The 27,711-nt window shown below is 50.9% G+C and overlaps 1 protein-coding gene across 5 annotated transcripts; it reads right to left on the bottom strand.

The window, feature by feature from the left end:
- Positions 1-847: 847 nt before the first annotated feature.
- On the bottom strand, positions 848-27,711 carry Mpp2 (MAGUK p55 scaffold protein 2). 5 transcript variants are annotated; one of them, XM_015495620.2, is made up of 14 exons: positions 27,601-27,699; positions 27,324-27,374; positions 24,825-24,888; positions 20,056-20,174; positions 8,142-8,294; positions 7,841-7,990; positions 7,286-7,513; positions 6,424-6,555; positions 6,206-6,311; positions 6,064-6,132; positions 5,675-5,836; positions 4,907-5,109; positions 4,622-4,750; positions 848-3,368 (listed from the first exon to the last, which is right to left on the bottom strand). In XM_015495620.2, exons 3-14 carry the CDS (start codon positions 24,853-24,855, stop codon positions 3,192-3,194), a joined length of 1,659 nt encoding a protein of 552 aa, XP_015351106.1. In that variant the 5' UTR covers positions 24,856-24,888; positions 27,324-27,374; positions 27,601-27,699; the 3' UTR covers positions 848-3,191. The 5 variants fall into 5 exon arrangements, with proteins under 5 accessions (XP_015351106.1, XP_015351105.1, XP_048646505.1 ...); XM_015495619.2 differs by lacking the exon at positions 27,324-27,374 and having other exon boundaries at positions 27,601-27,711; XM_048790548.1 differs by lacking the exon at positions 27,601-27,699 and having other exon boundaries at positions 27,263-27,344.

The raw sequence follows: 27,711 nt of genomic DNA, 5'->3' as shown, positions 1-27,711 counted from the left end.
GGTTCAAACCCCAGTGCCATAGGGTTTGGGGCGGGGAAAGTGGAGAAAGAGGGAGAGAGAGAGAGGGGGAGGGAGAGAGAGGGAGTTTCCAGGGGCAGCTTAGGAGACAAGGTACCCAGGAACCAGAGAAGAAAGGGGGAAGGCCCAGCAACATCGCAGGAGGCAAGGGACTCAAAGAGAAAGCTTGGCCAGGAAAACGTCCTTCGTGCTGGGAAGGGCCAGGGCACTTCAGAATTGGGGTGTTTAATAAACAATGCTAAATTCTCACCAGAGCTGAGGTGGGTGTGGGTGTTCTAAGGCCCCATGGCTACCCCCAAATCACCAGCTAAGTTGGCCCTACCCTTGTCCCAGTGTGAGTGGTACTTTGGAGAAATCCAAGGAGAGGCTGGATCCACATTTTGCCATTACAGACAAGCAACCAAAGCCTCCTTGGAGAATCCTCCATGATGATTAGAAGAGAAGCATCCCAGAAAGAATGCTGACCCCCCCCCCAGCCCTGATGGATCTGCCACACTGGTTGACATTTCAGTCACCTATCGTCCCTGTGTTCAGCACCTGGGACAAATTCTAGTGTTACCGCTGGGAGTCCATGGCACCTTCACAAAAGATGAACCAGAGAGGTAGAGGGGCCTGCTAAAGGGCACACAGCTTCTGAGTAGAGCCACATGGACCAGCCATGGAGTCCCTCAGTCATTTGGCCCCCTGAATGCTCACAGACTCCCAGGCACAAGCATTTAGAAGGAGCATCTTCTGGGGAATGGACAGAGGCAGGAATCCTCTGTGCTGTGCTCCCAGCCCTCGCCTTCTGCCATCCACCCAACCCCAGCCAAAGACTGACGAGCCCAGAAGCATTTGCTTTCACATTTAATCAAAGAAAAAAAGAAAGAAAAACAGAGAGAAAAATTCGAGAATTGGATGGTTGAAGGAGGGGACAGAGGAAGGGTAACTGGGCTGGGATGATGTGTGGACCATGGGGGGCAGGGTCTATATTCTCTTCAGGTTTCCCAAATACAAGAGTCCACATGGGAGGAAGCAGGACAGAGTCACAGAGCTAAATTGGTGGACATGTACACCTGTTCCAACCCAACCCTGGCCTTGTGCCAGGTGAACCAAGGATGCTCCCAGCCTCTGCTCCCACCTGCTGGGTGTCCTGAAGAGTCATGGAGCAGGGCGCTCAGCAAGGGAGGTAGGAGGCTTCAGAGGAGGGACCCAGCCCTGCCTCTTGGGCATGCACAGGAGATACACAGGAAGGGGCCAGGGGCCAGCTCTCTGGCATGGTCTTTCAGTGAGGGGGCAGCTGCCAAGCACATCCTTCCCTGCCTCCACCTCCAGACCCCCCAGGGGAGGTGGGAACTGGCAAATAACTCCAGGGCCTCAAGTCCTCAGGAAAAATACCCCATTGTCCTCCCACTCCCAGTCACCTTAAGCTGAGGGTGAGGGTGTTGCAAGGGAGGCTGAGTCAAGGATGAAAAGGACACGACTAAAGGGGGAAAAAGTACAAAGATGACTGCATAGTGTGTGCAGAGCTATGCAAATGAGATTCAAGAGCCTTGACATCTCATTTGTGTATCTATGCAAATGCAAATGAGATTCCTAATATAATAAATATATTTCTAACATTTGTAATAAATATTCTGTTTATTCTCCCTCCCCTTCCCTAGGAAATGGGCACACAGTGGTTCAGGGCCAGCTTTGGCTGACACTGCAGCAAAGACTGACTAGACACTCAGAAGAATCGGGAGGCTGGTGCAGGGGGGTCCTGGGGTGTCCCCTGTGAGGACAGGCTCACCTCAGGGAGGAATGAAGGGAAGAATGAGGGATGAGATGCCTGTGGACATCTAGGACAGGAGTCTTTCCATAAAAGGAATTCTATTTTACAAAACTGCCCTCCCTAAGGACTAGAGGGTGGCATTTAGGATAGGGGGACAATAGGAAAGTGGAGGAAGACATCTGGGAAGGGCCAAGGCTCTGGAGTCTAGAACAAGGGCCTCATAAGAAATGAGAGCTGATGGGGAAACCCCCCATTAAGAGACCCCAAAGAGTAACCTCCAAAAAAAAAAAAAGAATCCTTTGCCTCCCCTCCCCCCAAACCAAGCCTCACACTCATACACACCAGGGCCAGAGATACAGAGCAGGCACCCACTGCAGCATGTGGAATGACAGGCTGCACAGACCAGAGTGGGAATGGCACTCCTGGGGAGCTGCTAGAGCCACCCGTCCTTGGCCAAGCCTGTGCTCACAGCCCCTCCTCAGCCCCGCAACCCAGGCAAGCCTGATGCGAGTGGGCCATCTGGGCCCAGCCAGAAAGAGACCAAAATGGGAAGAGGTTGTGGACAGTGATCACAATGTGTCCCTGCCATGGGCCACGGGGAGTAGAGCAGGCTCCTTGTCATGGGGTTCAGTCCTTCACCAACCCCTCCCCTGCAATCTGGGCTGAGCCTGCAGCCCCTGCCAGCCTTGCACTTTGGGGAGCAGGGCTGACCTGCCAGGAGGACGTTGGAGAAGTCTGTGGAGAGACCTCGGCAGTGAGAAGCTGTGGATGAGGGAGGGACAGGGCAGCATCCCCTCCTGGGACCCTGCCCTTTTCTAAGGGAGCTGAGAGTTGTGTGGCCCAGCTGCAGCCACTGGCTCACATTTTGGCTCCTCCAGCCTCCACGATGGCCCCGACTGGCACCACTGCCCAGGCCTGCCTGGCTGTCGGTGGCTCCCCTGGCCACTTGGGAACAGCCCAAGGCCTGCTCCGAGGACTAGGGGTGAGAAGTGGGAGAAGCCCAAGAATAGGAGAGGTGTGACTAGACCAGAGGAGCAAAGGTGCCCAGGGGTGACAGGGGGCAATGTACCCACAGCCAACTGGTTCCAAACGACTTTTCTATTCTCTAGACTAAGCAATATGGAGGTTGCTCTAACACACTCCTGGGCACAGCTTGGTCCCTAGAGAAGGATATCTGGTGGCCAATGGACATTGGGAGTGGGCAGCACCTGGGCACAGAGGTGCCCCATGAACACCCACCTCCCTGGCAGTGCTCGCCTCTGTGCTGAAGCCAGGCTTAGGGCCCGCTGGGAGCTGTTATCTGGGGAAAGCCAGAGACCAAGGACGGGAGCTGAGGATCGTGGCTGGGGGTCATAGGTGGGGAAGGGGTGGTTTTAGGTTCTGGGTCACAGCTCAGGGGGAACAAGGTCCAGGTGGAGGTTCAGTACACCCAGCTGACAGGCACCCACTGGGGCTCCGTGCGCAGCTTCTCCATGGCAGCCTGGAGCTCCCGGAAGGTCCTTTCCAGGTTACTGTTGACCAAGCTGAGGTCAAAGTAGTGGCCATATCCCCTCTGGATGCGGCTGCTCTCCTCCACCGTCCGTCTCAAGTCTGTCTCCTGCCAGGCAGAAGGGGGAGGGAAATGAGAGCTGATCAGTTGCCACAACTCATCCCCATCATCAAGGGGGTCTCCAGCCTGCTCCCTCCCCAAAACCCATCACAGTGGAATGGATTCCGTGGCCAAGGAAGCAGGAGCCCCTCCCTGAACACCCCAAGAAGCTCTCCTGAGACCATGGTCAGATGGGTAAGTGGAAGGAAGGAAGGAAATAATTTTTAGTAAGTGCCAAGCACAGCACTGAGCACTTTACCACCCACATCATCTTTGCTACAAGGTAGCAAAGATTAATAATCTCCTGTTTAAAATGGAGAAAACTGAGGTACACGGCCCAGCAGGGTCTGCCTGCCTCCCATGTCAATGCTCTCCCCAGTCTGATCAGGCCCCCTTACCCGTGTGGCAGGAGAAATGGTACCAGGGTACACCTGGGCACAACTGGTACCAGGGCAACCCCAACCCTAGATTCTGGGAGCCGGGCAGGGATGGGGGAGGGAACTGAACAACTGACTTAAATTAAGAAGAAGCCAACTGTATCCCAGCAGCTCCACGTGGCCACATTTGTTACAAGCAAGAGGTTCCCAGAGCAAGCGCCAAGAGAAGGCCCAGAGCTCCCCCAGGGACCATCAGCAGGATGGAGCCCTACTGGAGGCAACCTCTCCCGAGACCAGCAGCGCGGACTCCAGGCCCGAGAGCTGCAGTACCAAGCGTGGCCAGCAGAGGGACGCCTGAGCTCAGAGTTCTGCAACTCTACCCCTCCTGGAAGGTGGAGTGCCCTGGAGTCGGCCACACCAGGCAGGTGAGCCTCTTCTCCAGGCCCTCCTGCTCCTTCTGCTAATTCATCCCTCCAGCCACTGTCCACCTCTGGCTTCCTCCCTCTCTTTCACCTTCCCCATCTCTAAGCACCACCAGACTCACTAAGCTCACCTCTGCCCCACAGTTCTTCCACTGGCCCTCTAGAACTTCCTTTGGGCCCCACTCTGTTCCTGAAAAGTGGACGAAGCAGTGGGCCTAGAATCAGAAGCTCCTCTGCCCCAGGCTAGCTGTGTCCCTGGCCCACTCTGAGACGGCACTTCATTTTCTCTCAGACCTCCTGCTCCATATCTACCAACCAAGCATCAAAAGTCCCACCTCCTTGACAACATAGGTGGCCATCTCTCTCTTTTCCCAATGCCATCTCCTTCTCTGCACCAGTTGAGCCCATCCCCACCCCCCAGGAAGCTTTCAGACCCCTCCCACCACACCTCAGAGCCCCTCACCGTGAGCTGCTTGGTGGACACTCCACTCTCCAACGCGGCCCGGTTCATGGCCCGCAGGGTCTCAAAGTCAGGAGCCTCAATGAATACTACGTAAGGGACAAACTCAGCTGTCCTCAGCACCTTCACTGCCTGCAGAAGAAGAAGAAGGTGGGGAGGATATCCCCACATGCGTCCTGGTAACAGGAAGGGTATCCAGGGTGACTAGGGGTGGGCACCTGAGGATGGGCAAGAAAGGAGGTCATGGGGTTCTGTCAGCAGGCTGGGAAGGAGCAGGCTGGGCGGTACCTGGGGGTTGACATCCAGCACGCACACCTTGCCGGTGGCGACCACCCCCTGGATGGAGTCGATTCGTGTGCCATACAGGTTGCCCTCATACTCTCCATGTTCCAGGTAACGCCCTGCACGGATGTCGGCTTCCATTTCCCCGCGGGACACAAAACTGTAGCCCTGGCCTTCCCGCTCTGAGTCCTTAGGCCTTCGGGATGTGTCTGGGTGGGGAAGAAGGGCTGAATGGGCACAGGCAGGCCACACCACCTCAGACACACAGTGCACACAGTAGAGCCCCCACTACAACTTCCCACAAAAACACACACACAGGACCTTCAGAGAGCACCTAGTCCAACCTAGTGCTCACAGTTGGAGCCCAGAAAGGGCAATGTGCAACACAAAGACACACTGCAAGGGCCAAACAGACCTGTAGTCAGTACTGTCCTTGCCTCTGGAAGCCTGCAGCTTTCAACAACCCCCACCACACCGGTTATGTATTAGGAAACCCTCCTGCCACAGGCCACACACAGCTCAGATCCCTGTTTCACGGGGCTGGACACTCACTTTTTTCCCCACAATTCTTAGCAAGGAAAGAGTTGGTAGGACACCTTTCTCAGCTCTCCTGAATTGTAGTTCCCCTTATCCACCCACAGAGGGCGCACACCCTACAGCTCACACCCAGAGGTACCACCTGTCCTGGTGCTGATGAACTTTGGTCCCAGACGTGGCCCCCAACACAGCTCCTGCTCCCTGACCCTCACCCAGCAGGGCCCAGCTCCTACTCACAGGGCACTGTGGTGCCATAGCGATCTGGATCCCACATGATGAGCTTGTTCTTCAGGCTGCGCCGGCCCACACCCTGAGCCCCAATCAGCACCAGGGTTTTCCGGCGGAACGGGGGCATGCGGGCCACCTCCTCATAAATGAGCAGCTCATGGCGGTCAAACTCTGGACAGAAGGAGATGGGCACTGCTCAACAGATTGCATCATGGGGCAGGCAGGCAGGGACAGGGCTCTTGGAGGTCGAGGATAAAAGAGCTCCGGACCAGGGAAGAAAGGGTGAACCAGGCAGGGCCCAGGGACAGGTGGGCAGCCTCTGAGCCAGAACATATTTACAAGTCCCTGGGGGATTTCTCATGTTTGAGGAGGACAAGGAGGGGGACACTAATACCCACCTGCATTCTTGGTGGTCAAATACATCATTCGCTTCTTTTTCTTTCCTGAAAGGCTGCCGCACAGGGTCCCTGGCCAAGGGAGATGGGTGAGTAAGGCAGGCAGGACCATAATGGGGCTCTAGGAGGACGGGGGAGCTCCTACCTGAGGTGGGTGTCAGCTCCAGGTCCCGCTTGACAAATGCTTTCCGCTTCTCCTCCAGCAGCTGACTGGGGATGAGGCCGGCACTGCCCCCTTCCACGTGGCATGCCTGAAATGGACGTGAGCCAACGACCCGTCTGAGCCAGAGGGACCCCCTCTGTGCCCTCACCTCCCCCCCACACACCATACCTGGAGACACTGCAGGAGCGCCCGCGGCTCACCTGCCACCAGTTGGCGTCGTCCTGGTTTACGATCTGAAGCAAATCCCCAGCGTTGAAACGAAGGCCTGCCTCCTTACAGGGGATGAGGCTGTCTCGGGCCGGGTCATAGTCAAAGTGGCATTTCACAAATACCTGGGCCCGGGAATGGGTGAAGGGTCAAAGGAAGGAGCCAGGGAAGGCTCTGTTGGCATGGGTATAGGACATGGTCCACCCCCTCCCTTCACAAAAACCCGAGAGGCTGGCATTGCCCCCCAGAGGAGCCCTGCCTCCAGGCCTGCCTGGCTGTTCTCCTGGTCCACACCTCTCCTCACAGCTAGAACTAAGACTCAGATTGAGGAATGCGGAAACTGCTCGGGCCTGGGGCAGGCCTTCAGACTGAGGAGGCAGGATCACCAGAACAGAAGACCCAGGCTCCTAACCCTGCATCCACCCCCTCCTCCTTGGAGGAGAGGGCTCTGGTTGACAGAGGTAGAGGACCGACAGGGGACCTGGGCAGAGCAGACAGATCTCCACAATCTGCCAATCAGGAAGCAGTTGTCCAGGACCCGAGCCTTGCACAATATTGTGCACCAGACGCAGGCACTCACTTGTACACTCAGGTATCCGAACTGTAGATGCACAGTCTGCTACACATGCACGGAGTGCCTAAGCATAATGTCTGTAAACCCACGAGCTCACGCACATGCACAACACACAGAGGCTCCACGTGGCTGGCATGCAGGTCCCACTGTCTGTTTTGCCTCAAAACAGGTTGGAGAGGAGAAACTGCATCCCTGAAAGCTGGGGGGCGGGGATCGCTTGGAAAAGACCCAGCCATCCCGTGGATGTTTTGTGGATTGGGGTGTTAGGCAGACGGGCCCACCTGGCGGGGTAGATGGGGCTCCTGGTAACTGGGCAGAATCTTGAGGATGACGCTGCCGCTGGCGCTGCGGAGAAGCTCCTGCAGTGCGCGGGGGTCACTGCCCACCGGCTGCCCATTCACCTCCTTGATTATGTCACCCACATGCAGCAGGCCTTGTTGGGCCACCATGCCCCCGTGCAGAATGCGAGCGATCACCAACTCGCCACCTTCCACACGGAATGTCACGCCCTGTGGGACAGAGGGTGTGTATGATAAGGCTCCCCTGAGTCAGAATATTCAAATGGGTCTCCTGATGGGCCTTCCACTGCAGGCTCCACCGGCCCACCTGCCTTCACAGTCCTCTCCTATCCTTCTGCTCACTTATCAAAGGCACTGACACAGTCCGCGAAGGGCCTACGCACAGGGTCTGTGGCTCCTGGGTCTACAAGGTCCTTTCCTGGGCAAAGCTGAGCCCATCTTCCTCTTCAGCCCTCACCTGCCCTTTCTTTTCCCCCATTGGTTATTCTGAATCCCTGCCCCACCAGACCCGCCTGGGGCCCACCCTGTCACCCTTACCAGATGCTCTCCTGCAGTCTTGCGGATGCCCACCATACGCACGGCATCAGGAGGGACCGGCTGGTTGCTGAACGTAGGGTCCAAGCCAGGGCTGGGAGGTGGTGTCTCATAGGTCTTTGAGGCTACTGAGTCATGCGTCTCCAGGAGGGACTGGAGATGTGATGGGAAGAGGAAGGACAATGGGGCAAAGCCCTGTGGTCCCTTCCCATCCCAGTTCCAACTTCCTGCCGGTCCCCTTCCCAGGGGCATGTCCCATTTGACACACCCTCCTGGTCCACCACTAGCCCCAGCAGCCAGAAACCTGGAAGTGGGGCTCCTGAAGGATGCGCGCCAGCTCTGCGGCTGTGCTGCTCTGCTCTGCCAGCTGCGCCAGGTCCCGCAGGATCTCCTGAACCAGCTCCAGGTTGTTGTCCCTCACGGCTTCCAGCTTTGTCTCCTCCAACCTCTCATGGGCCTAGGGGTGGGGACAAAAACACGTGAGACTGACCATTTCCCCAGAAGCCTTGGGGTGCCAAGCAGTACCCCTCAACCCTAGGTTCCAGGCTCCAGTCCCTTCCTTCCCAGCTACTAGCTCCAAATCCTGGCTTAGCCTGAGAGATCAACTCCAGCTCCTCCACACAGCACACTTGGCACACGTGCATCTCCTGCTTTCTTCTTTCTCCCCCAGATGTTGAGGGCTCAATTTAGGGGACGGAGAATCTGCAGGACAAACTTTTATTCCATTCCCTTGACACAAAGTGTCATAAAAAATCATAAAATTGTCCCCATCTCCCAAGACCCTACAGGTGTTTGAGTTCAAGGATAACTTCTTGGGTGAGATTTTGAAGACCCTGGAGCCCAGATTAGCAAGATAAGGATGTAGATTAATATCCCCAAGATCCCCAGGACTTGAACTTGGGTTTCCAATGTTCCTAATGAGGGAGGAGACAAGAAATCAGTCCACGGTGCCAGGTGAGGGCCTTGTACCTGCTTGCCGCTCTACGGACTCTGGGCTCCACGACAAGGTGCTCTGAAAAGAGAATAGGAAGCCTTCCCCAGTGACCAGCCAGTGAGGAGAGTTGTGTTGAGTGGGTTGGGGACAAAGTAGGTCCATTTGTGACATACATATGAAGGCCATTTTTCTATTCTGATTCATTTGAACACTAGTTGAAGTCACTTCATCTCAAAGCACTTCCTCATGCACTTCTCAAAACCAAAACATTCTGCTCCATAAACCACGATGGCATTTCCACACACAAGACATTCTATCATTGATACATTGACAAAACATTGTCTAATAGACAGTCCATATTCAGTGTTCACTGTTGTCCCCTTATGATTTTATTTTTTCTGATCCAGGATCCAATCAAGGATCATGTGTTGAATATCTTTTTATTCTTCTTTAATTTATCAATTGATTGATTGATTGATTGATTGACTGTGGTACCAAGGATTGAACCCAGGTTCTCTTAACCACTGAGCTACATCCCCAGTTCTTTTTTTTATGTTTTATTTTGAGACAGGGTCTCACTATGTCCTTAGGGCCTCACTAAGTTGCTGAAGTTGGTCTTGAACTTGCAATCCTCCTGCCTTAGCCTCCCGAGTCACTGGTATTACAGACATGTGCCACTATAGTCAGCTCTCCTTGAATCTAGAACAAATTCCAATAACTGTTAGATTTTCAGGACATTTTTTTAAAAGTCTGGGCCAGTAGTTTGTAGACTGTTCCACAACTGAAGTTCTTCTGATTTTTTCCTCATGATTCACGTTAAGGTAATCATTTTAGTAAGAGTTCTATAGAGGTGACCTTGTCTCTCCCATACTTGGAAACCAACAATCCCTCACTAGCGAATTAAGCCTCCATTTAAGATCCTTTCCTGACTCAATTATCCTACTACGAGTTGCAAAATTGTGATCCAAAATTGTGTAACTCCATCACCCATCCACATTTATTAATTGGTATTCTACTATAAGAAAGTGCTCTTCCTTCTCCCCGTCCCCACCTCTTTCTCCATCCCTCTGAGTTATTGTACATTCTTTTTCTCAGTGTTCTAGCCCATTACCTCCACATCTTCACTGGCTTAATTCATCCCAAATTTGTCCAGGAGGGGGAGCCTCATTCATTCCTGCATCCCATGGACAGGTGCCCATCAGTCCTTGAGCCCCTTCTTCCCTTCTGGGCACAGCTCACTTTATACGTTCCCTTTCCCAGGTCTGGAATCATTAGTTTCTCCAAGGTGGATTGACAGGAAATGGAATTCAGAAAGAGGTACTCGCTGCTTCTGGGACACTGTTTCTTTGGCAGACATTAGCTGATACTGATAGCTTCGATTAAAATCAAACTCTACAGGATTTCTCTCATTTTCCCCCAATCCATTTGCATCTCCTTTCTCCTTCAGTGACAACGTATTTCAATAATACCCATCCATTTACTTAATTGTTCTGTCCTTCAAAATTCAAGAAAGTTTCAGAATTGACTATCACAAATCTACTCAGTAAAAATCAAGATTTACCTGCAGTTTTCTTTGATCTCAGAATACCACTAAGTTACACTAAGAGAAATGTTCTAGATCTCTGCTGTCCACTTGTGGCTAGGGAACATTTGAAATGTGGCTGCTATAACTGAGGTACTAAAAGTTTTATTTAGGCATGTTAGTTTATTTAAGTATTATCTTAGTTAATTTTTGCTTCTATAACAAAAAAAAACGCCTGAGGCTTAGTAATTTATGAATGATAGAAATTTATTTCTTACGGTTCTGGAGACTGGGAAGTCCAAGTCAAGGTCAAAGTGCTGGAATTTGGTGTCTGGTGAGGGAATTCTCACATATACTCACATGGCAGAAGGTGGAAGGGCAAAAGGACCTAGTTAATTTCCTCCAGCCCTTTTACAAGGCAGCTAATATCACTCATGAATGATATTAGGTGGTTGTGACTCAACCACCTCCTAATGACCTCACCTCCTGATACCATTGCATTGAGGATAAAATTTCAACATGAATTTTGGAGGGGACACAAACATTGAAATCTTAGCAAGTATTTGAATAGTCACACATAGCTACTGGCTACTCTATTAAATACCACTACGGCCTTAGAATACATCCCACTCATCGTGTACGTCAGAACACTGTGGACAAGGTTACTTAAATTAATTCCTTTTTCTTTTCTTTTTTTAAATTTATTTGTTCTTTCTAGACATACATGACTCCTTTTCCTTTTTCTGTTTGATTAGCACAATGTAATATACAGATATGTATACTTATCTGAACTTAATTTTAGAGTTTGCTTTTATCATTTTTAATATATAATTTTATTTTCTAAACATGTATAGCATATACAGGGTTCAAATTTCAAATCCATATTAAAAGTAAACTCAAAGAAGTAGCAATTCCATCCTTGGCCCCTTTTCCCCATTCACCCTCAAACTCTAGAGGTAATCTTTTTGGTTTTTTTTGTTTTGTTTTGGGGGTGGGTACCTGGGATTGAACTCAGGGGCACTTGACCACTGAGCCACATCCCCAGCCCTATTTTGTATTTTATTTAGAGACAGGGTGTCACTGAGTTAGCACCCCACTTTTGCCGAGGCTGGCTTTGAACTCTCAATCCTCCTCCAGCCTCCTGAGCTGCTGGGATTACAGAAGTGGGTCACCATGCCCAGCAAGGTAATCATTTTCATTTCTTTATTATTTATTTATTCTGTTTCTTTTTTCTTTTTTTTTACATAAAAGGTAGAACACTGTATACACTCGTTAATATCATGCAGCTTTGGTTGGTTGGTTGTTTAATTTATTTAGATTGTTGTCTGGTTTTTTATTTAATAATGTGAGCTAGAAATCATGCCACAGCACTACATGGGGTGGGGTGGGGGCAGATTCCTCTATTATTACTATTATTTTGATCCTGGGGACTTGCCACTGAGCCATGTCCCATTTTTTACTTTTTGAGACAAAGTCTCACTGAGTTGCTTAGGGCCTCTATAAGTTGCTGAGGCTAGTCTTGAACTTGCAATGCTCCTGCCTCAACCTCCCAAGTTGTTGGGATTACAGGCGTGTGCTACCACGCCCAGCTTATTTTTATTAATTACTGCATATGACTCTGTTGTATGACTGGAGTCCTACAATATATTCAACCAGTCTCTATGAGTATTTAGGTTGCTCCCAATCTTTTAAAAAATATTTTTAGTTGTAGTAGACATGTGGTGCTGAGAATTGAACCCAGGGACTCACACATGCTAGGCAAGTGCTCTACCACTGAGCCACAACCCCAGCCTGCTCCTAATATTTTTCTATTGCAAATCATGCTGTGGTGTGTAACAGTGACATGGTGCTCTGTACCTGTGGAGAAGATCTTCCACGTAAATTACTAGAAGTCTCCCTGGGTCAAGCAGTAAATATATGTGCAGTTTTCTTAGATACTGACAAATTCCCCTCTGATTTTCCCCAAAACCAGCATTGTTTGGGAGATTTTCCTGCAGCTCACCATCAGTGCTGATCAAACCTTTGAATGCCTGCCAGTCACATGGATGAGAAATGATCTCTCAGTAGGGTTCAATTTGCATTTTGCTTGTTACGAGGGAAGCCGAGCATCTCTTCATATGTTTAAGGACCATCTGTACATCTTTTTCTGTGAACTGTCTGTTTGTGTCTTTTGCCAATTTTTCTATTTGGTTTTTTCTTCTTCTCATTTTAAAATGTTCTCTCTATATTGAGAAGATTAGCCCTTTATTTGTGCACATCATTTCCCCCAGCTTCTCGTTTGTCTTTTGACTCTGCTTATGGTGTTTTTGCCATGCTAAAAAAAAAAATTTTTTTCTTTAAAAAATTGCTTTACGTGGTTGAATTTATTAACCTTTAAAGCTTCTGAATTTCTACACATAGTTTTTAAAGGTGGGGGGTGTTTTCCTTATATACAGAATTATATTTTCTTCTAGGACACATATTTTCCCATTTAGATCCCTGATCCACTTGGAGTTTATTCTGATGAATGGTGTGAGGTATGGATCCACTTTGGTATCTTTCAAAATGACTATCCACATGTGCCAAAACCATTTGTTAAAAATCCAGAAGAAAATTACTGTTGAGTGTTTTAGATGTAATAATGGTAGTGTGACTTTTTAAAAAGAATTCTTATTTTTGATTCAGATACTAAAATATTTATAGATAAAATCATAGTATATTTGAGAGGGAGGGCTTGAATGAAATGAGATTGTCTGTGAGTTGTTAAATGCTAAAGTGGGGTAATGAATGATGGGGGTTCAGGATACATTTTTGAAATTTATCATAATGTTTTTTAAGCCCACGAGATAGAGAGTTTTCTGGGGTTTGTTTGTTGTTTTTTGTTTTGTTTTTTGGAGATGGGGTCTTGCCATGTTGCCCAGTCTGGCCTAGAACTCCTGGGCTCCAGAGATCTTCTTGCCTCAGCTTCCCCAGTAGCTGGACTACAGGAGTGCATCATCAGGCTCATCTCAAGATAGGGACAGTTTAATAACGCCTCATAGTAATCCAGGAGGATTCAGTGAGATAGACACAGTGGTCGGCACACAACAGGTGCTCAACAAAGGCTAGATCCTTTCTACCTTCTCTTCCCCAAAATGAGCCAGGAGAACACAGCCTTGGTGGCTCAGCAGCAACCTAAACCATCTTCTGCCTAGCTGAGCAGAGTGTTCCTGCTGGGGAGAAACAAATAAATGAAGGGACGAAGGACTAGTGCCTGGGACAAGAACAAGCATCAAAGCATTGCTCTTCCCCAGAGCCCTTATATAATCTACAGTCATTGAGCACAGCATGGCCCAAGGAGCCCCTGAGTGAAAGATGGAGGCTTCCAGGGTTCTTCATCACCACTGTGCCCAGGCCAGTGCTGGAAATAGGAGGCCCCAAGAACCAAGTTTAGAGAATGAACAAAGACAGCACTTGGGTACTAATGATCTCACCATGGCAACCCTAGCAGGGCTCTATGGGGTTAACGGAAGACAGCTCAGGCCCAGGGATCCTGAGGTAAACATTAGAGAGGTTGCCTATTTTGGCTTTAGCACCTTCTGTTCCATGGATGGAGGGAGGACAAGTTTCCAGAGAAGACTCACTTGACCAAAAGGGAAGCCAGGTGCCTCCTAAATTATATATCCTCAATCTTTGACTTAATGACTGCCCCCCCCCGACCTTCCCCCAGCCCAACAAAGGCTGCTCCATTCATTACTCCTCCTTTGGCTACTCCTGAACGTCTTACCCACAGACACAAAAATACAGCTCTCCAAGATCAACCTTCACAGCCCAGAGGAAATTTTAACATTGGATCATACTGGGAGTAGTGGGAGTCGTGGCACATGCCTGTAATCCCAGAGACTTGGGATGCTGAGGCAGGAGGATCACAGGTTCAAGGCCGGCCTCAGCAATTTAGAGAGGCCCTAAGCAACTTAATGAGACCTGTCTCAAAATTTAAAAAGGGGGAAAGGGACTGGGAATGTTGCTTAGTGGTAAAGCATCCCTGGGATCAATCCCCAGTGCCAAAAAGCAAAAACATTGAATCATTCAAACACAAAGCAAACCCTTCAGCAGGCTGATCTAAACAGCTGGCTGACCAGAACTGAAAACACCCAGCAGGTATCACAATTTCAGGGAATTTGAAAACTCAGAATTGGATTAATTACAATACTGGGTTCATGATATGTTCTCATCATTGGCTTGTATATGATTCCTTGGTAGGTAGTTGGAATTGAATTAGATTATTTTTAAAAACATAACAAGGATCTAAGAACCCACTTCCCAAAATCAAAAACAAGGCTCTTGGCAATATCCTATACCTAACCACCACCACCATTCCCAGCTCACAAAAACCACCATCTCCATTCCCTGTGTTCATTGTTCTCAGGCTTCCTGTGTAAATTTTATTGTATCTGTATGTATTCTATGTATTCCTGAAATGAATATAGTTTTTAGCTATTTTTTTAAATATATTTTTTAGTTGTAGATGGACACAATAACTTTCTTTTATTTGTTTATTTTTATGTGGTTCCGGGAATCAAACCTAGTGCCTCACGCATGCTAGGCAAGTGCTCTACCACTGAGCCATAACCCCTGCCCAGTTTTTAGTTATTTTTAACCTTTAAAAAAAAGGAAATCGTGCTATATACATAAAATCCTGGAAGGCCTGATTTTTTTCACTTATTATTAAGTGAGCAATTATTTCACCTACTACTTTTTTTACTCAGTAGTATTTTGCTAAGATGTCCTTAATATTCACTTAAGTGATCTATGCACACACTGCAATTATTAGAAGCACCAGAACAGGAGGGTGGTTTGAATTCCTGTGGTCACCAAGTGGTTCATTGCTGAGAGCCATAGCTAAGTAGGTACGACACATGGCAATTTCCTTGTCAGCCTATCCCATGTTGCTTAGAGGAAGGACTTTCCATTGTGGACCCAGGTCATTTGCAGTGACTTTGCATGAAAGGTGACCTTGCTCAAGGACCAGGGCAGATCCGGGTTTAGGGTGGATCAGGGTTTAGGGCGGTTCCAGGTTTAAGGTGATTCCTGCTGGGAATAGGGCATATCCTGCTGCCTCAAGCGCCTTGAGTTCCCGTTGAGTTCTCGCGGGATTCAGAGAGTATTTGGGATTCAGAGCCCGGTGGAGAGTGTGGATTTCCCCCAGAACGTGCGTGTAGAGTGCCGGTGTGAGTTCGGGAATAAAGAATTGCTGTTTGAATCTACAAGGCTGTGAGTGGCTCGTGATTTTGTGCCCAGCCAGACTGCGGCAGTTCATTCTCTGAAAATCCCCTGCAGCAGAGCAGGTAGTTAGGGGTAGAGGCAGCACCTGCACCCAGCTCTGCTGCCTCCCGATCCAGAGCCCTCAGCAGGCTGCAATGGAGGAAGGTGCAAAGCTTTCCCCTCCACCCTCCTGCTCCAACCCCTCTGATCTTGGCAGAAGACAGGGAATTCTTATTTGAAACAGTGGCTCCTAATTAAATGATTCAAAAACTGAATGAAGTTCCATATGATGCAAGCTGAGGAGACAGAAGGTGTGCCAGAAAGTGAAGGAACTCTCCCGTCTGGGTTTAACAAAGGTGACCCAAGAGACCTTAGCAAATGTGATGCAAGCAGAGGTTGGGCAGGTGCTTGTGAGGCAGGAATTATCTTCCCTTGCTAGGGAGACCACCACATGAAGAAGCAGAGGCTACCCTCCTAAGGAGCAAGGCCTGTCCAGATGCTGCAGTCTTCTCTGCTGAGACACGGGACATGTGGGTGAGGCCACCCTCGGCCACCCAGCACTTGCTGAGCAGACCCAGAGTAGAAAAGCCACATGACCAGCCCCCCAAAACATGAGAACTAAATCATGGTCATATCCCTCTGTTAGTCTCTACCTTCCAAGATGCACTCTCCAAGGGCCTTGGCTTGCTCTGCCAGTTCTTCTACCCCAGCCTGACCTCAGCCCTGGAGCCCTCATGAGGAATTCAGGTCCATGGTTAAGAACATAGCATAACTTTTTTTTTTTTTTTTTTTGGTACTGGGGATTAACCCCAGAAACTTTACCACTGAGCTACATCCTCAGCCCTTTTTTTATTTTTTATTTTGAGACAGGATCTCTTTAAGTTGCTTAGGGCCTAGCTGAGCCTGGCCACAAATTTGCAATCCTCCTGCCTCAGCTGAAAAACCAGCCTCTATCTCAGAGCAAAGCCTGTCCAAGAAAGGGACATGACCTTTGTCCTTGGAAAATCCCACAGAGCACTCCTAGGCACATTCCCACCCTGCTAAGTTGTTTATCTACAAATAACAGGAGAGATCTGCTGCCAGGTGTCCCTGACTCAGTCAGGCTAGGTGGGGATCCATAGCAGCCCCCTAGCAGCCACCAATCAGCATGAGACAGAGAAATACCTGGGATGCCAGATAACCCTCCCAGTAGTTTATGGTGGTTGATAACATATTGGGAAACCATGTAGTTCAGCACATACACCCCTCTTGGCTTAAACCAATCAGTTCAAACGAATACCCCTTTTGCACTGACCAATCACCCCTACCCAACTTGTTCCCACCAGTGAATGTGCTAATCATGTTTTAGAGTTGTTATTTGATTTTCCCGCGGTGTGTGATGATTTGCAATGATGTATGTGAAGTCCCTGCCCTCTCCAAAAAATGTATAAAAATGCTGCAAACCCTGGGCTCGGGGCCTCTCAGCGTCACCAGTTGCTGTGTGTGCGTGCGGAGGACCGAGCTAGCTCGCAATAAACACCTCTTTGCTGCTTGCATCGATCTTGGGTCTCTGGTGGTCTTTGGGGGTCCCGAATTCAAGCATAACACAGCCTCCCAAGTCCTGGGATTACAAGAATGTGCCACTGCACCAGGATACAGGACAACAACTCTTGATGGTTTAAAAAGCACTATCAAATCTATGACCTCCACCAGCTCCACCATGACTCTGAGAGCTAAGCATAATTCTCTCTGCTTCTCAAAGGAAATAACCAAGGTTCAGAGAGGTTGACAGACATACTAAAGTTACACAGCCAATCAGTGAGTCTTTGGATTCCAGACTCCATGCTCTTTCCTCATTATCTCACGTGGATTAGTTCATATATTGCCTTCCCATGACTCTCCACTGACAGGAGTCTCCACAGATAATAATTTTTTCTAGATTTCTGAATGTCACCTGCTTTGGATTCCTCACCTTGGCCTTGCCTGCTATTGGGAAACCTGCTGCTAGATCCATGTCAGTCCTCCCAGATGCCAGCCACCTGCCAGGGATTCCACCTGCTGTCTACAGCCAACCCACTGGATTTATGATCTTCCTGCCAGACTTGACTTTCTTTCAGAACCCTCAACTTTCTGGGTCTGTCCCCTGGGTTATAGACGTTAAGGTTCAAATATCCACATATTCAGCAAGTCAAATGCCAGGGGTCCACCCTAGAGAAACTCACACAGGTGCAGAAACAGATGGACAGGAGGTTGTTCACTGCTGCGCTGTCCTTATTAGAGGAAAATCAGTAATGATGTAGCTACTTCTTGGAAGGGGAACCAATAAATAAATTGGGCTCTATTAATAAATTAGAATAACACCTGACAGTGAAAATTAATCTATCTATAATTATGGCAATAATTATACAACTGTATGAATGAGAAATCTCAAAAACAGGCAGTTTATATTGTTATCCCATTGATATAAAGTTTAAATATGCAAATAACAAGGGTATATATTGTTTGTGGCTAAACACAAATGTAGACAAGAATAGCAAACAGTCAGAAATTACATCATCAATCTCTAGCTAGTGTTTACCCTTAGGAAAGGGAAGCAATGGAAACAAAAGAAAAGGAGGTGTTGACAGTATCATACTTTTTATTTCTTAAAAAAAAAAAAAAAGAGCAGCCAGGTGTGGTGGCACACACCTGTAATCCCAGTGATCTGCGAGGTTGAGGCAAGAGGATCGAAAGTTTGAGTCCAGCCTTGGCAATTTAGAGACACTCTATTACAAAACAAAAAAAGGAGGGGGGGCTGGGAATATAGCTCAGGATAGAGTGCCTCTGGGTTCAATCCCCAGAAGAAAGAAAGAGAGAGAAAGGGAGAGAGACAAACAGAGAGAGAGAACTCAAACCTCTATGGCTGACATTACCCTCTTGGAGATGGGTGCCTAGAAGGTTGCTATATTCTTTTCAGGGCTCACTGAACACATTCAGTGAGCACCCACTGTGCACCAAGCACCGTTTCAGGCTCTGAGGACACAGCAGTGAACCAAACAAATACCCCTGCCCTTGTGGAGCTTACATTCTCAATGTTTGAAATGTGCGTAATTCTTTGCTTTTATTTTTGAGAAGTGCATATAATTCCTGGGTCACTGAATGAAAAGCAACCTGTCTTTCTCCTGTTTCCTCCAATTAGACCAGTTTTCTGGCTTCTCTTCACCTGCTCTTAACAACCTCCAGGGACCTTCACAGACAATAATATGTCCAGGCTGTGTCCCAGGGACACAGCGTCCCATGCAACAGCTCGCTCCCTCCAGCAGGACGTGGTCTTCTTCCACACCCCACACTGAGGCCAGCCACAGCCAGCCTGTGACAGAAGCCCTACCTCTGCCCACCTAGCTATACTGCCTTCTCCCCTCATCACTGTCTTCACTGACTTCCTGTCACCCGTGCCACCATTCACTGAAGGGGACTGCCTCAGTCTTCCCACACTATGGGAAGAAATCATGGAGAAATCTAGGTAGGGAGCCTGATTTCCTACAACACCTACCTTCGCCTCTAAGCTGACCACAGGCATCCTCTGTACCTCACCTCTGCCTGGGACAGGAAGTATCTCTCCTCCTGCCCATGCCTGCTCCCTCAGCTGAAGGCACGCTGGTCCTCCTCCCTGGGGCACAGCCAGTGCTCTGCCACCCCACCCCACCTACAAACACCAAGTTCCACTGGTTTCCATGGAGCTCTGTCACCTCAACTCCACATGTCTCTCAATATCTCCAACTTGAACTACCACAAGGACCCTAGCTGGTCTCTGCCACTCCAGATGTGACCCTCCAACCGTCCTCCACATGGCTGTCAAAGGGATGCTCCTACACACCCCTATGCCGCCATCACCCCCCTGCTTAAAGCACACAAAGCCTCCTTGATGCTGTGTCCCTGGCATGGTCTCCAGTGCCCTGCACAACCTGCCACCATCTCCACAGCTCACTTCCTTTGTCTCTGCCTGGGGCTCCAGCAGCACACCAGCACTCAGTCCCCCATACACTTCCAACTCCCTCTCACCCCTGTGTTTCTGCTTAAGCTCTTCCCGGGGGGCCCAGGATGCCCACCCCTCCTCTCATTCCACACTTGGCCAAGGGGGCCCTTCTTCCAAGAATCGTCTGCAGCCCTTGCCTCCCAGACTCCGTTAGGCACCTATTTTCTATACTCCCTCCCACCCAGAATGCTGTGCATCTGTCTCTAGCATGGCCATTAACAAACTGTATTATAACTTTCCCTTCTAATGACTCTCCCATCTGATACACCTACACAAACACCCAAAGGCAGAGAAATGGGCAAGGAGAACTGTGGAGATTACAAGCCACCGGCATGCTCACCTCCCCCTCAAATCGGGCCCCCCACAAGATGACAGTTACCAACATTTATCTACACATTCACTGGCCAGGTGTGGGGGCATCTTATTTACCTGCAGCCTCAGGGTCATCACTGGGGTGTGATGTTTTCCACACACCCCTTTGGGGCCTCTTGTGCCACATGTCCCATTCCCAGTGCCCTTATGCCCACCTCCCTGGAGCACTGTACCTTGGCCAGGGATCTGACTATGGGACTTTCCATAATGCCTCGAAGGAAGATCAAGTCCAGCTCCGCAGCCCCCGTGGCATTGGGGAGAGATCCTAGGTTGTCCAAGACTTGCTGCATGGCTGTGGGGAGGAGGCAGGCAGTGAGACACTCAGGTACAGACTGGGCACAAAAGATCCCAACATACCATGATACCTCCTCCCACCTCCACTCCTACAGAAGCCAGCCCTTCCCTTCCTGCTGCATTGGCACCCTAAGCCTTGAATGCCTGAAAAAAGAGGAACTAGGGGCAGGAGGCAGTTCTCTTGGCCTATTCTTTCCACCCTAGGTAAGACCATCCTGGCAGGCAGAAGGTTCCAGGCAGCAGAAAGTGGACTCTGAGGTGGGGGAGAGAAAAGGAATAAGGTTCCAGATTCTGCCCTGCAACAGAGAACCACAGGCTCCTCATTCAACCTCTGGATGGGTTGAAACCTCAGGACTCAGTCACCTGCCACGGGCAGGCTCAGGAACAAGAGAGACAGCCTGTCCCTGAGTACAGGCCTAAAATCAAGCAGGCAACCATTCAGGAGGCCAGGCCAATGTGGCATCCAGTCCTGGGGGCACCACTAATTCAGTATGGCATTGCACAAATCACTGACCCTCATTGGCCTCAGTCTTTCCCTTTGGGTCTGATAGACAATGATTTGTAATCACAGAGAAATTAACATGGATAAGTCAAAGCAAAGGCCTAGAATATTGTCAGGAGCTGGGGAAACAGGCACTCCAAGACCTGGGATGGCAATATATACCCAAGGGAAGAGGTCAGACCAAGTCATCCTAAGAATGAGCACTCAGCATGGGATGGGCAGGAGAACACCTGAAGCTGGACCACAGCAATGGCCACCAATATCTGAAGTGAGGGCTGCCTTCACCCACTTCTAGAGGTAGTAGCTACAGGCTGTAGCAAGTTCCAGGAGAAGGAAAAAAGACTTGGAGTGTGCCCAGCTGGGAGCAGAGATGGGCACAGGGTATCATTACTCTGCCACCCTGCCACCCACGCCTACATCTGCATAGCAGCACCCAAGCCCTGGAGGAGAGGGGTAGATCCCTCAACACTCTTGTCAGTCCTCTCCTCCTTCAGGAAGTACTGGGGGTGGCAGGAGGGTGCGCTGAACCGAGCAAGATGGCTCAGGGACTCCTGGGCTAGCATCCCCTTCTTGCTCCTCTTTTCCATCTTCTCCAGAAACAACTTGGGAGCCTGCTCTCCAGATCCTGTCCAGGCCTGGGCTTGGCATCCATGAGCGACCAGTAAGGTTCTCCACGGGCTCAGAAGCCAGCGATCCACCAACACTAGTCATGCCAGCTAAGGCTGGGGACTGAGTCAGGGGAGATGGTGTCCCTTGCCTAGGCCAGTTCTCCTGAGGGCCGAGCCCCCAGACCTTTCAGGCTCCCAGGTTCCTAGGGCACCCCCCTTTAGATGCCCCAAAACCCGCGACGGGGAGGATGAGTTAAGGGGCCAGCTTCTCCCCAGGTCTCCCTGCTCCATCTCTCCCTACCTTCCCTTTGGAGTTCCGCTTCCTCAGAGGAGCTCAGGGATATCCCCTCCAAAGAGGCCCCGCTGCCTGGGCTGCCAGCCATGGCGACCCCGCTCCAGGATCCCAGAGTAGCCTCTCACGCCGCTGCCTCCCCAGCAGCCTTCCAGGCCAGACCCGGGCTGCGCTGGTGAAGGCGGGACTCGAGGAGCGCTGAAGAATCAGCCAATAGCAAGGCTTTGCCGCCCCGACCGGCTAGCACATTGGCCAAAACCCCGGGCGCTGCCGAGTGGGAAGGGGCGGTGACTGGTGGGAGGAGGGAGATGGCAAGAGAGAGTCACCCTTTGGCTGGCCTGATCCCTAACATTAAGTACCACTGGAAGTGGGGAGGCGGCAGCTAAGAGAAGGTTTGGGGGACGACGGGATCAGTATGATGCCCATTGGGACTGGTGCAGTGCCCAGAGACCCTCGCCTCACAGCCTGTGGGCAGAGGGGTCTTGGCCCCATGCTGTTCCTACATCCTTCTTTTCTGGAAGTCCTTCGAACACGCCCTGTGCCTCCTCCTCCCTGAGCCTTCTGACCGCTGCTCTGTCTCTTCTCCAGGCCCTATTTCCTATGCCGTTTCTCCAGACCCTATGACCCCTTTAGTCAAAGGAAGCCCCCGGGAAGAACGGGTCCTCTTCCTGGAGATAGTGACATGAGGCAGATACCTCAACCCAAAAGTCCCTCATTTGCAGTCGACCATTCCTGCTGTCCGCTCTGGAGAGGGGTCACCGCCAGGGCAAGGAAGCCTCAAGCCCTCCTGAGCCTGCCTCACATGTAGCTTCCCTCCCTCCCCATCTCCCATTAGCTGGGCCTCGGGATGAGGGGTGCTGCCCAGGAGGCCAGTCAGGCATCTTGGAAGGAAGGGAAGGAAAAGGTGAATGCATGTTCATGCAGCAGAAATAAGGGTGGACAGGAGGGAGGGACTTGGAAGTTACTGCAGTCCACTGCCCCATTCCTCTAAGGTTCTGTACCCCTGAGACCACCACCAGGGAGGTGCTGCAGCCACCAGTCAGCCATTCCCTGAGGAGTGGCACCAGGTCGCCTTGCACCCCTGGTTGCCATGGCAGCAGGCAGGATTACACACAGGACAGTAACCCAGGTTGAGAGAGATTTAAAGGGACAGCTCAACCTGAAAGCAGTCCTGGATCCTTGCCTTGATTCAAAGAAAGGAGGGAGTCTGGTGAAGGGGAAAGAAAGCAAGGCTGCAGGTCAGGGGCAAGATCTCTAAACTCTCAGCCTGTGTCATTGCCCACACATTTCCCAACTCACCCCAACCCTCAGGAAAAGGGCTCCTCGCCTTAACTCAAAATAGAGGTGGGGTCTCTCTGCAAGAAGAATACACTCAACACCATTCTGTTCCCTCCAAAATGCCAAGGACCATAAGGGGCTGCAGGAAAGGGTGGGAGAAGGACCTTGTTAGTTTCACCCTCTGCAGAACACAAGCAGGGATGTCCCAGGGAAGGAAGGCAGAAGGGGAAGGAAGCTTGACCTCTGAGGTGGGGCACAGCTGTCTCTCTGTCAGTTCCATGGGAAATATAATGACCACCAGATGATAAGGTGCAAAATCCAACATTAGATTTTTGAGGTCAGGGGCTAACAGAGACTGGAGTGGTGGCAGAGGGCTGGTTCTGGGAAGAGAAGCAGTTTGTACTTCTTGCCTTGGATATAAGAAGCCAGAAGCAGCCCATGGCACCACATCCAGGAGATCAGAGACCTCAGGAGTCCTTTGAGAAAGCAGGTCCCATACCCATACCCCTGAGTCCTACACTTTGTCCCCACCATGCCTCCATCAAGTGACCAGAATCAGGGAAGCTGAGTTGTTGGGACTGCTCCTCCCTCTATTTCCCTGCTGGGCACTATTAATGGGTTTACTGGGCAGCCCCAGATTGAAAGGCCTTTAATCACAGGCTCAGGGATAAGTTTAATTAACCCCTAAGCTGCTTACAAGTAGGGCTCAGGCAGACTGAAGCAGGGAGAGAGCTCAGGGAGCCAGCAGGCTGGACAGGAGATAGAGGCGCTGAGCCCTCCAAGGCTGTAGAAACTGAGACATTCCTACAGTCCCTCCACTGCATGGAGAAGAAGCCTTTCCTAGGCGACAAGGGTATCACAGGGTAGGTTCTGGCTTGCTACCAAAACTACCTTCACACTGGAAGTTATTCTAAGCAAAGTGGGAACCCCAAAACATCTTGCAGAGTGAACAGAAGGACACAGGGCAAGGAAGGAGCTACACTGGAGGCATCCAAGCAGGGGGAGATTCAGATAACTCAGAGCAAAACCAGAGCTTGCAGGCAGTTGCTAGGCCCCTTAGACAGCCTCTAGCACAGGGAACACAATCTGGTGGGTCCCTGAATGCACTCAAGGGGATCCACAAGCCCCTGGAGTAAAATGCAAATTTGGGACATGAAAGAACATGTCTATGGAGAGGGCCCATTGCTGTCATCAGATTCTGAGAGATCTAGGACCAATAAAAGTTAAGATCTTGTCCTATCACCTCATCATAGGAAAAACAGGTCCCCAAAGAAAGGTGACTGACTCAAGGCACAAGATCAATGTCATAACAAACAATTCAGCAGCAGCAGCATAATTGTGAATGTTGCTCACAGGAACATGCTCTCCTCTGTTTCACATCAACTCTTTGCAAAAGAGGAAAATCAGGCTCCTTGAGGTTCAGCAGCTGGCTCCTGGCCTCTCCCAGTTTGAGCACCCCACTCCCTTGCCCTGAAACCTCCTACAGAACCATGTCCAGACATCCTGACCTGGTATTCTTGCCCCTTCATTTACAGTTTCCTATACCCCTATCTTCTCCACCTTCAGCACATGCTGGTCTAGAGGTCATGGCACCACTGTGCCACTACAGTCCCTTTATCCCCAAGCCATTTCTAAGCCTTAGTTCCTAGGCCACTTCTTGGGGGCACTTCTCTAACCAGCTTTGCCTCCTGCCATTGCCCTCTAGCAATAATATGTAGATTGTATCTGGAACATGCGCTCCTGGCCTCCCCACAGATGAGTTGTACGGTCTCCAGCCCTCCCTTGGGCAGGGGAAGGTTTTATTCCTCCTTTCTTCTATCCTATCACAGAGAGGAGATGACCAGAATGAATGGGTGAGTGTTTGGGGGAGTAGCTGTGGAAGTGTCTGACTGCTGTTACCACCCCCAAATCTTTGCCTGGCAACCTCTGAACCACTGAAATTAGCTGACAGCCTCACCCACTTCTTACCAGACTCAGAGTTGGTGGCAGCAACTGGCATGGTGAGATCAGCAAGGGCTCTGAAATGTTTCTCCTGGAGGGGGAGAGAGGAGGATGAGAAGGTACAGGGAGTAGGAAAGGGACCCCCTTCAGGAACAGCCCCAAAGTAGGGAGAGGACACTGCTCAGAGACTGGGAATTGGTTAACAACAGATATCCCAAGCATCCTGGGAGGCAAGAAGAGTGGATTACATGCCCATTTATGAGGAAGAGGAGACTGGGGAGGATCAGAGAAGTTAATGATTTGCTCAGGGTCACAAAGCTAATAGAAAGCAACAATGAAAATCCGGGTTTTATGACTCTTAAAAAATAGTGTTTCTGGTGGTGCACATTGTGTAATCCCAGCAATTCAGGAGACTGAGATAGGAGGACCAAATGTAAGACCAGCCCATATAACTTGGCTAGACCCCCTCTCAAAAAAAAATTATTTTTAAAGGCTAGGGATGTAGCTAGCACCCTTGGGTTCAATAACACACTCACACACACACACACACACACACACACAGAGCAAAAAATAGTGTTTCTGCCTACCATCTGTCTTTTTTTTTTTAAGTGGGAGATATGTAGGTATAGTCCAGAATTTGAGTCAAAAGCAGGGCAGCAAGTGTTCCCAGACTGTATGCTCCATGAGAGTAAGAACCACATCCATTTTATTTGCCTCTAGTACCCAGGCCTAACATGATGTAGATGTTCCATAAACATTTGTATCTGGCTGACAGGAAGAATATCCTACTCCCCAAGGCCTGTTTGGCTTCCTTTCTCTCTCCTCTCGCTTTCTTAGCCCAGAGCTGAGACACGGAGAACAGGGGCTCAGGGCAGAATTAGGCATGGACTCTGCAGCCCCAGTGCCCATCCCAGGGCCTCCCCAAGCTAGGTCAGCTCCCCTTCCTCCCTTTGCTTTCCTGGGTATGTGCTGCTGGATAAAACCCTAATTCCCCAGTTGCCATGACAACAGAAGGCAGTGGCTCACAGCAGGGGTGGGGGAGTGGGGGGAAGCAGCTGGCAGTGCCCACTTTAGGACTGAGTGCCTACTGGGGCCTGGGGGTTGGGGAGCCACAACTTTACCTCCTCCCTCCCCCCCCCAAAAAAAAGATTCTTCTAAGAGGAACTACTACCTGATTTCAAAAACCCCTCTGTGCTCCATTCCTCTCCCAGGCCTGAGACAGTTACCTGCGCTCAGGTGGCAGAAATCGCACAGGTACAGAGAATGGATGGCTCCCCCTCCTCCTGAACCTGCTCTTGAGGACGTAGGAGAAGCTTTCAGGGAAAGGAAGGAAACCGTTTCTCAGGCTAGGAGAAAAGCTCAGGATCCACTGTGCCAGCAGTGCCTCTGGTACCAATGCCCACTGTCCCTATTCCTAGAGAGCAAGGGGAGGTCTCTCCTGGTTGGTACTTCTCTCCCTGATAGAGGTACATGCAGGATCAGAGGGGAGAATGAGGAGGTGGGAAGAGGCAGGAAGGATCCTGTATGGAATCTCTAGCCCAGGAGTCTGGCCCAGACTGCCTGGGTTTTCTCCCTGGGGAGTCGGTTCCCACGGCGTCAGCTCTCTCTGCCCCACCCCCACCCAAGCCCCGGAGAGGGCGGGGCCCGGCTGTGCCCACAGGAGAACGGCAGTGCCAGGCAAGACAGCCTGGGTCCGTGCCAAGATCCGCGGCCCAGACATCGGGGAACCCGCACCTCGGCTTCCAAAAACCTGGGCCCGGATGCCCTCTCACCCCTGCCTCTGAGCGATTCACATTCCCCCAGAGTGTCCGTAGGCGAGGCAGGCGGGCAGTGAAAGGGGGAGGTTTCTTTCAACCCCCCGCTCACCCTCCATCCATGCGCGTACAAAGAGGTGTGGAGGAGAAAGGACTAACAAAGGCGTTTTGGAGACCGAAAGGTCGTGGGCAGGGCTGGACAAAACTGAGGGCCAGTTGATGGGGTCGAGAGATCGGGCCGACGTGCCCACATTTACAATCAGAGCGCCCCTGCCCCATGAACCCAGTCCTAACCCGCTGGGCGCTAGGACCTGGGGAAAGGGGGGCGTGTTGCGAGCCATCAAAGAAGGCTCTTTGCTTGCGCGCCGGCTGGAGACCAGGGGATGAGGTCACTGAATGACTGCCCCCCCACCCCCGTCTTCATTCCCCGCCACCCCCCTAGATAGACCTAACTTTCTGACCCTGGATCCTCTCTTCTGGCACTAATTCTCTTGCAAGTCCCCAGGCCTTAACCCTAGCCGCCCCCCACACACCGAACCTCCCTCCCCTTTACAGCCTGGGAGGCGGGGAAAGCAGTGCGCCCCCTTCCCGGGACCCCCTCCCAGAGAGGGTTGAGATGTTGGTCTCCTGGGGGGCGGGGTAGCAAGGGGACTCTGCACAACCTCAGTCTAGCTCCCCCACTGCCGGAAGCGTTTCCAGCGCGGTTCTTACGTAATGCGGGGATTCAAAGTCCCCCCAATCCGCACCGCCCCGGGAGAAGAATCGCGGATACCTGAGCTCCACGCAGCTCGCCACCTCTGTGCCAGATGTCTCTGCGGAGCCCCTACAGTAGGGACAAGGGCCAGCGTCATTGGACAGCGGGGTTTGGTTCTCCCTGCCGGCGTCCCAGAAAGGGCCTGGGGGCAGGGGCTGCAGAGGGAGGGCACTGGCCTGTGGGAAGGGGCCGGGGAGTTTGGACCCAGAAAATAGGGCCTCAAGTGCCGAGCCAGAACTAAAAGGAGACAGGGGTCCAAGGGTGGGTGCAGGCCCAGGGGCCTGGGGACACCTACCTGCGCCCCGGGGAGCCCCTAGCTCCGGGCGACTCCAGCGCAGCCGGGCGCTCAGCGTTTATTGCTTGTCAATCGCTAGCCGAGCTCTTAAAGCGGCAAGTCCTCCTCTGC

Source organism: Marmota marmota, unplaced genomic scaffold (genome assembly GCF_001458135.2).
Source record: "Marmota marmota marmota unplaced genomic scaffold, marMar, whole genome shotgun sequence".
NCBI lineage: Eukaryota > Metazoa > Chordata > Mammalia > Rodentia > Sciuridae > Marmota > Marmota marmota.
This window is presented reverse-complemented; position numbering and strand designations above follow the sequence as displayed.

Excerpts from the sequence above, each read along its gene's own strand:
- Mpp2 (XM_048790529.1), bottom strand. The coding sequence starts at position 21,669 with ATGGCTGGCAGCCCAGGCAGCGGGGCCTCTTTGGAGGGGATATCCCTG. Across the intron at positions 20,175-21,587 it reads AGCGGAACTCCAAAGGGAAG|CCATGCAGCAAGTCTTGGAC; the intron begins GTAGGGAGAGAT and ends TCCTCCCCACAG. Across the intron at positions 6,556-7,285 it reads AGCCCCATCTACCCCGCCAG|GTATTTGTGAAATGCCACTT; the intron begins GTGGGCCCGTCT and ends TCCCGGGCCCAG.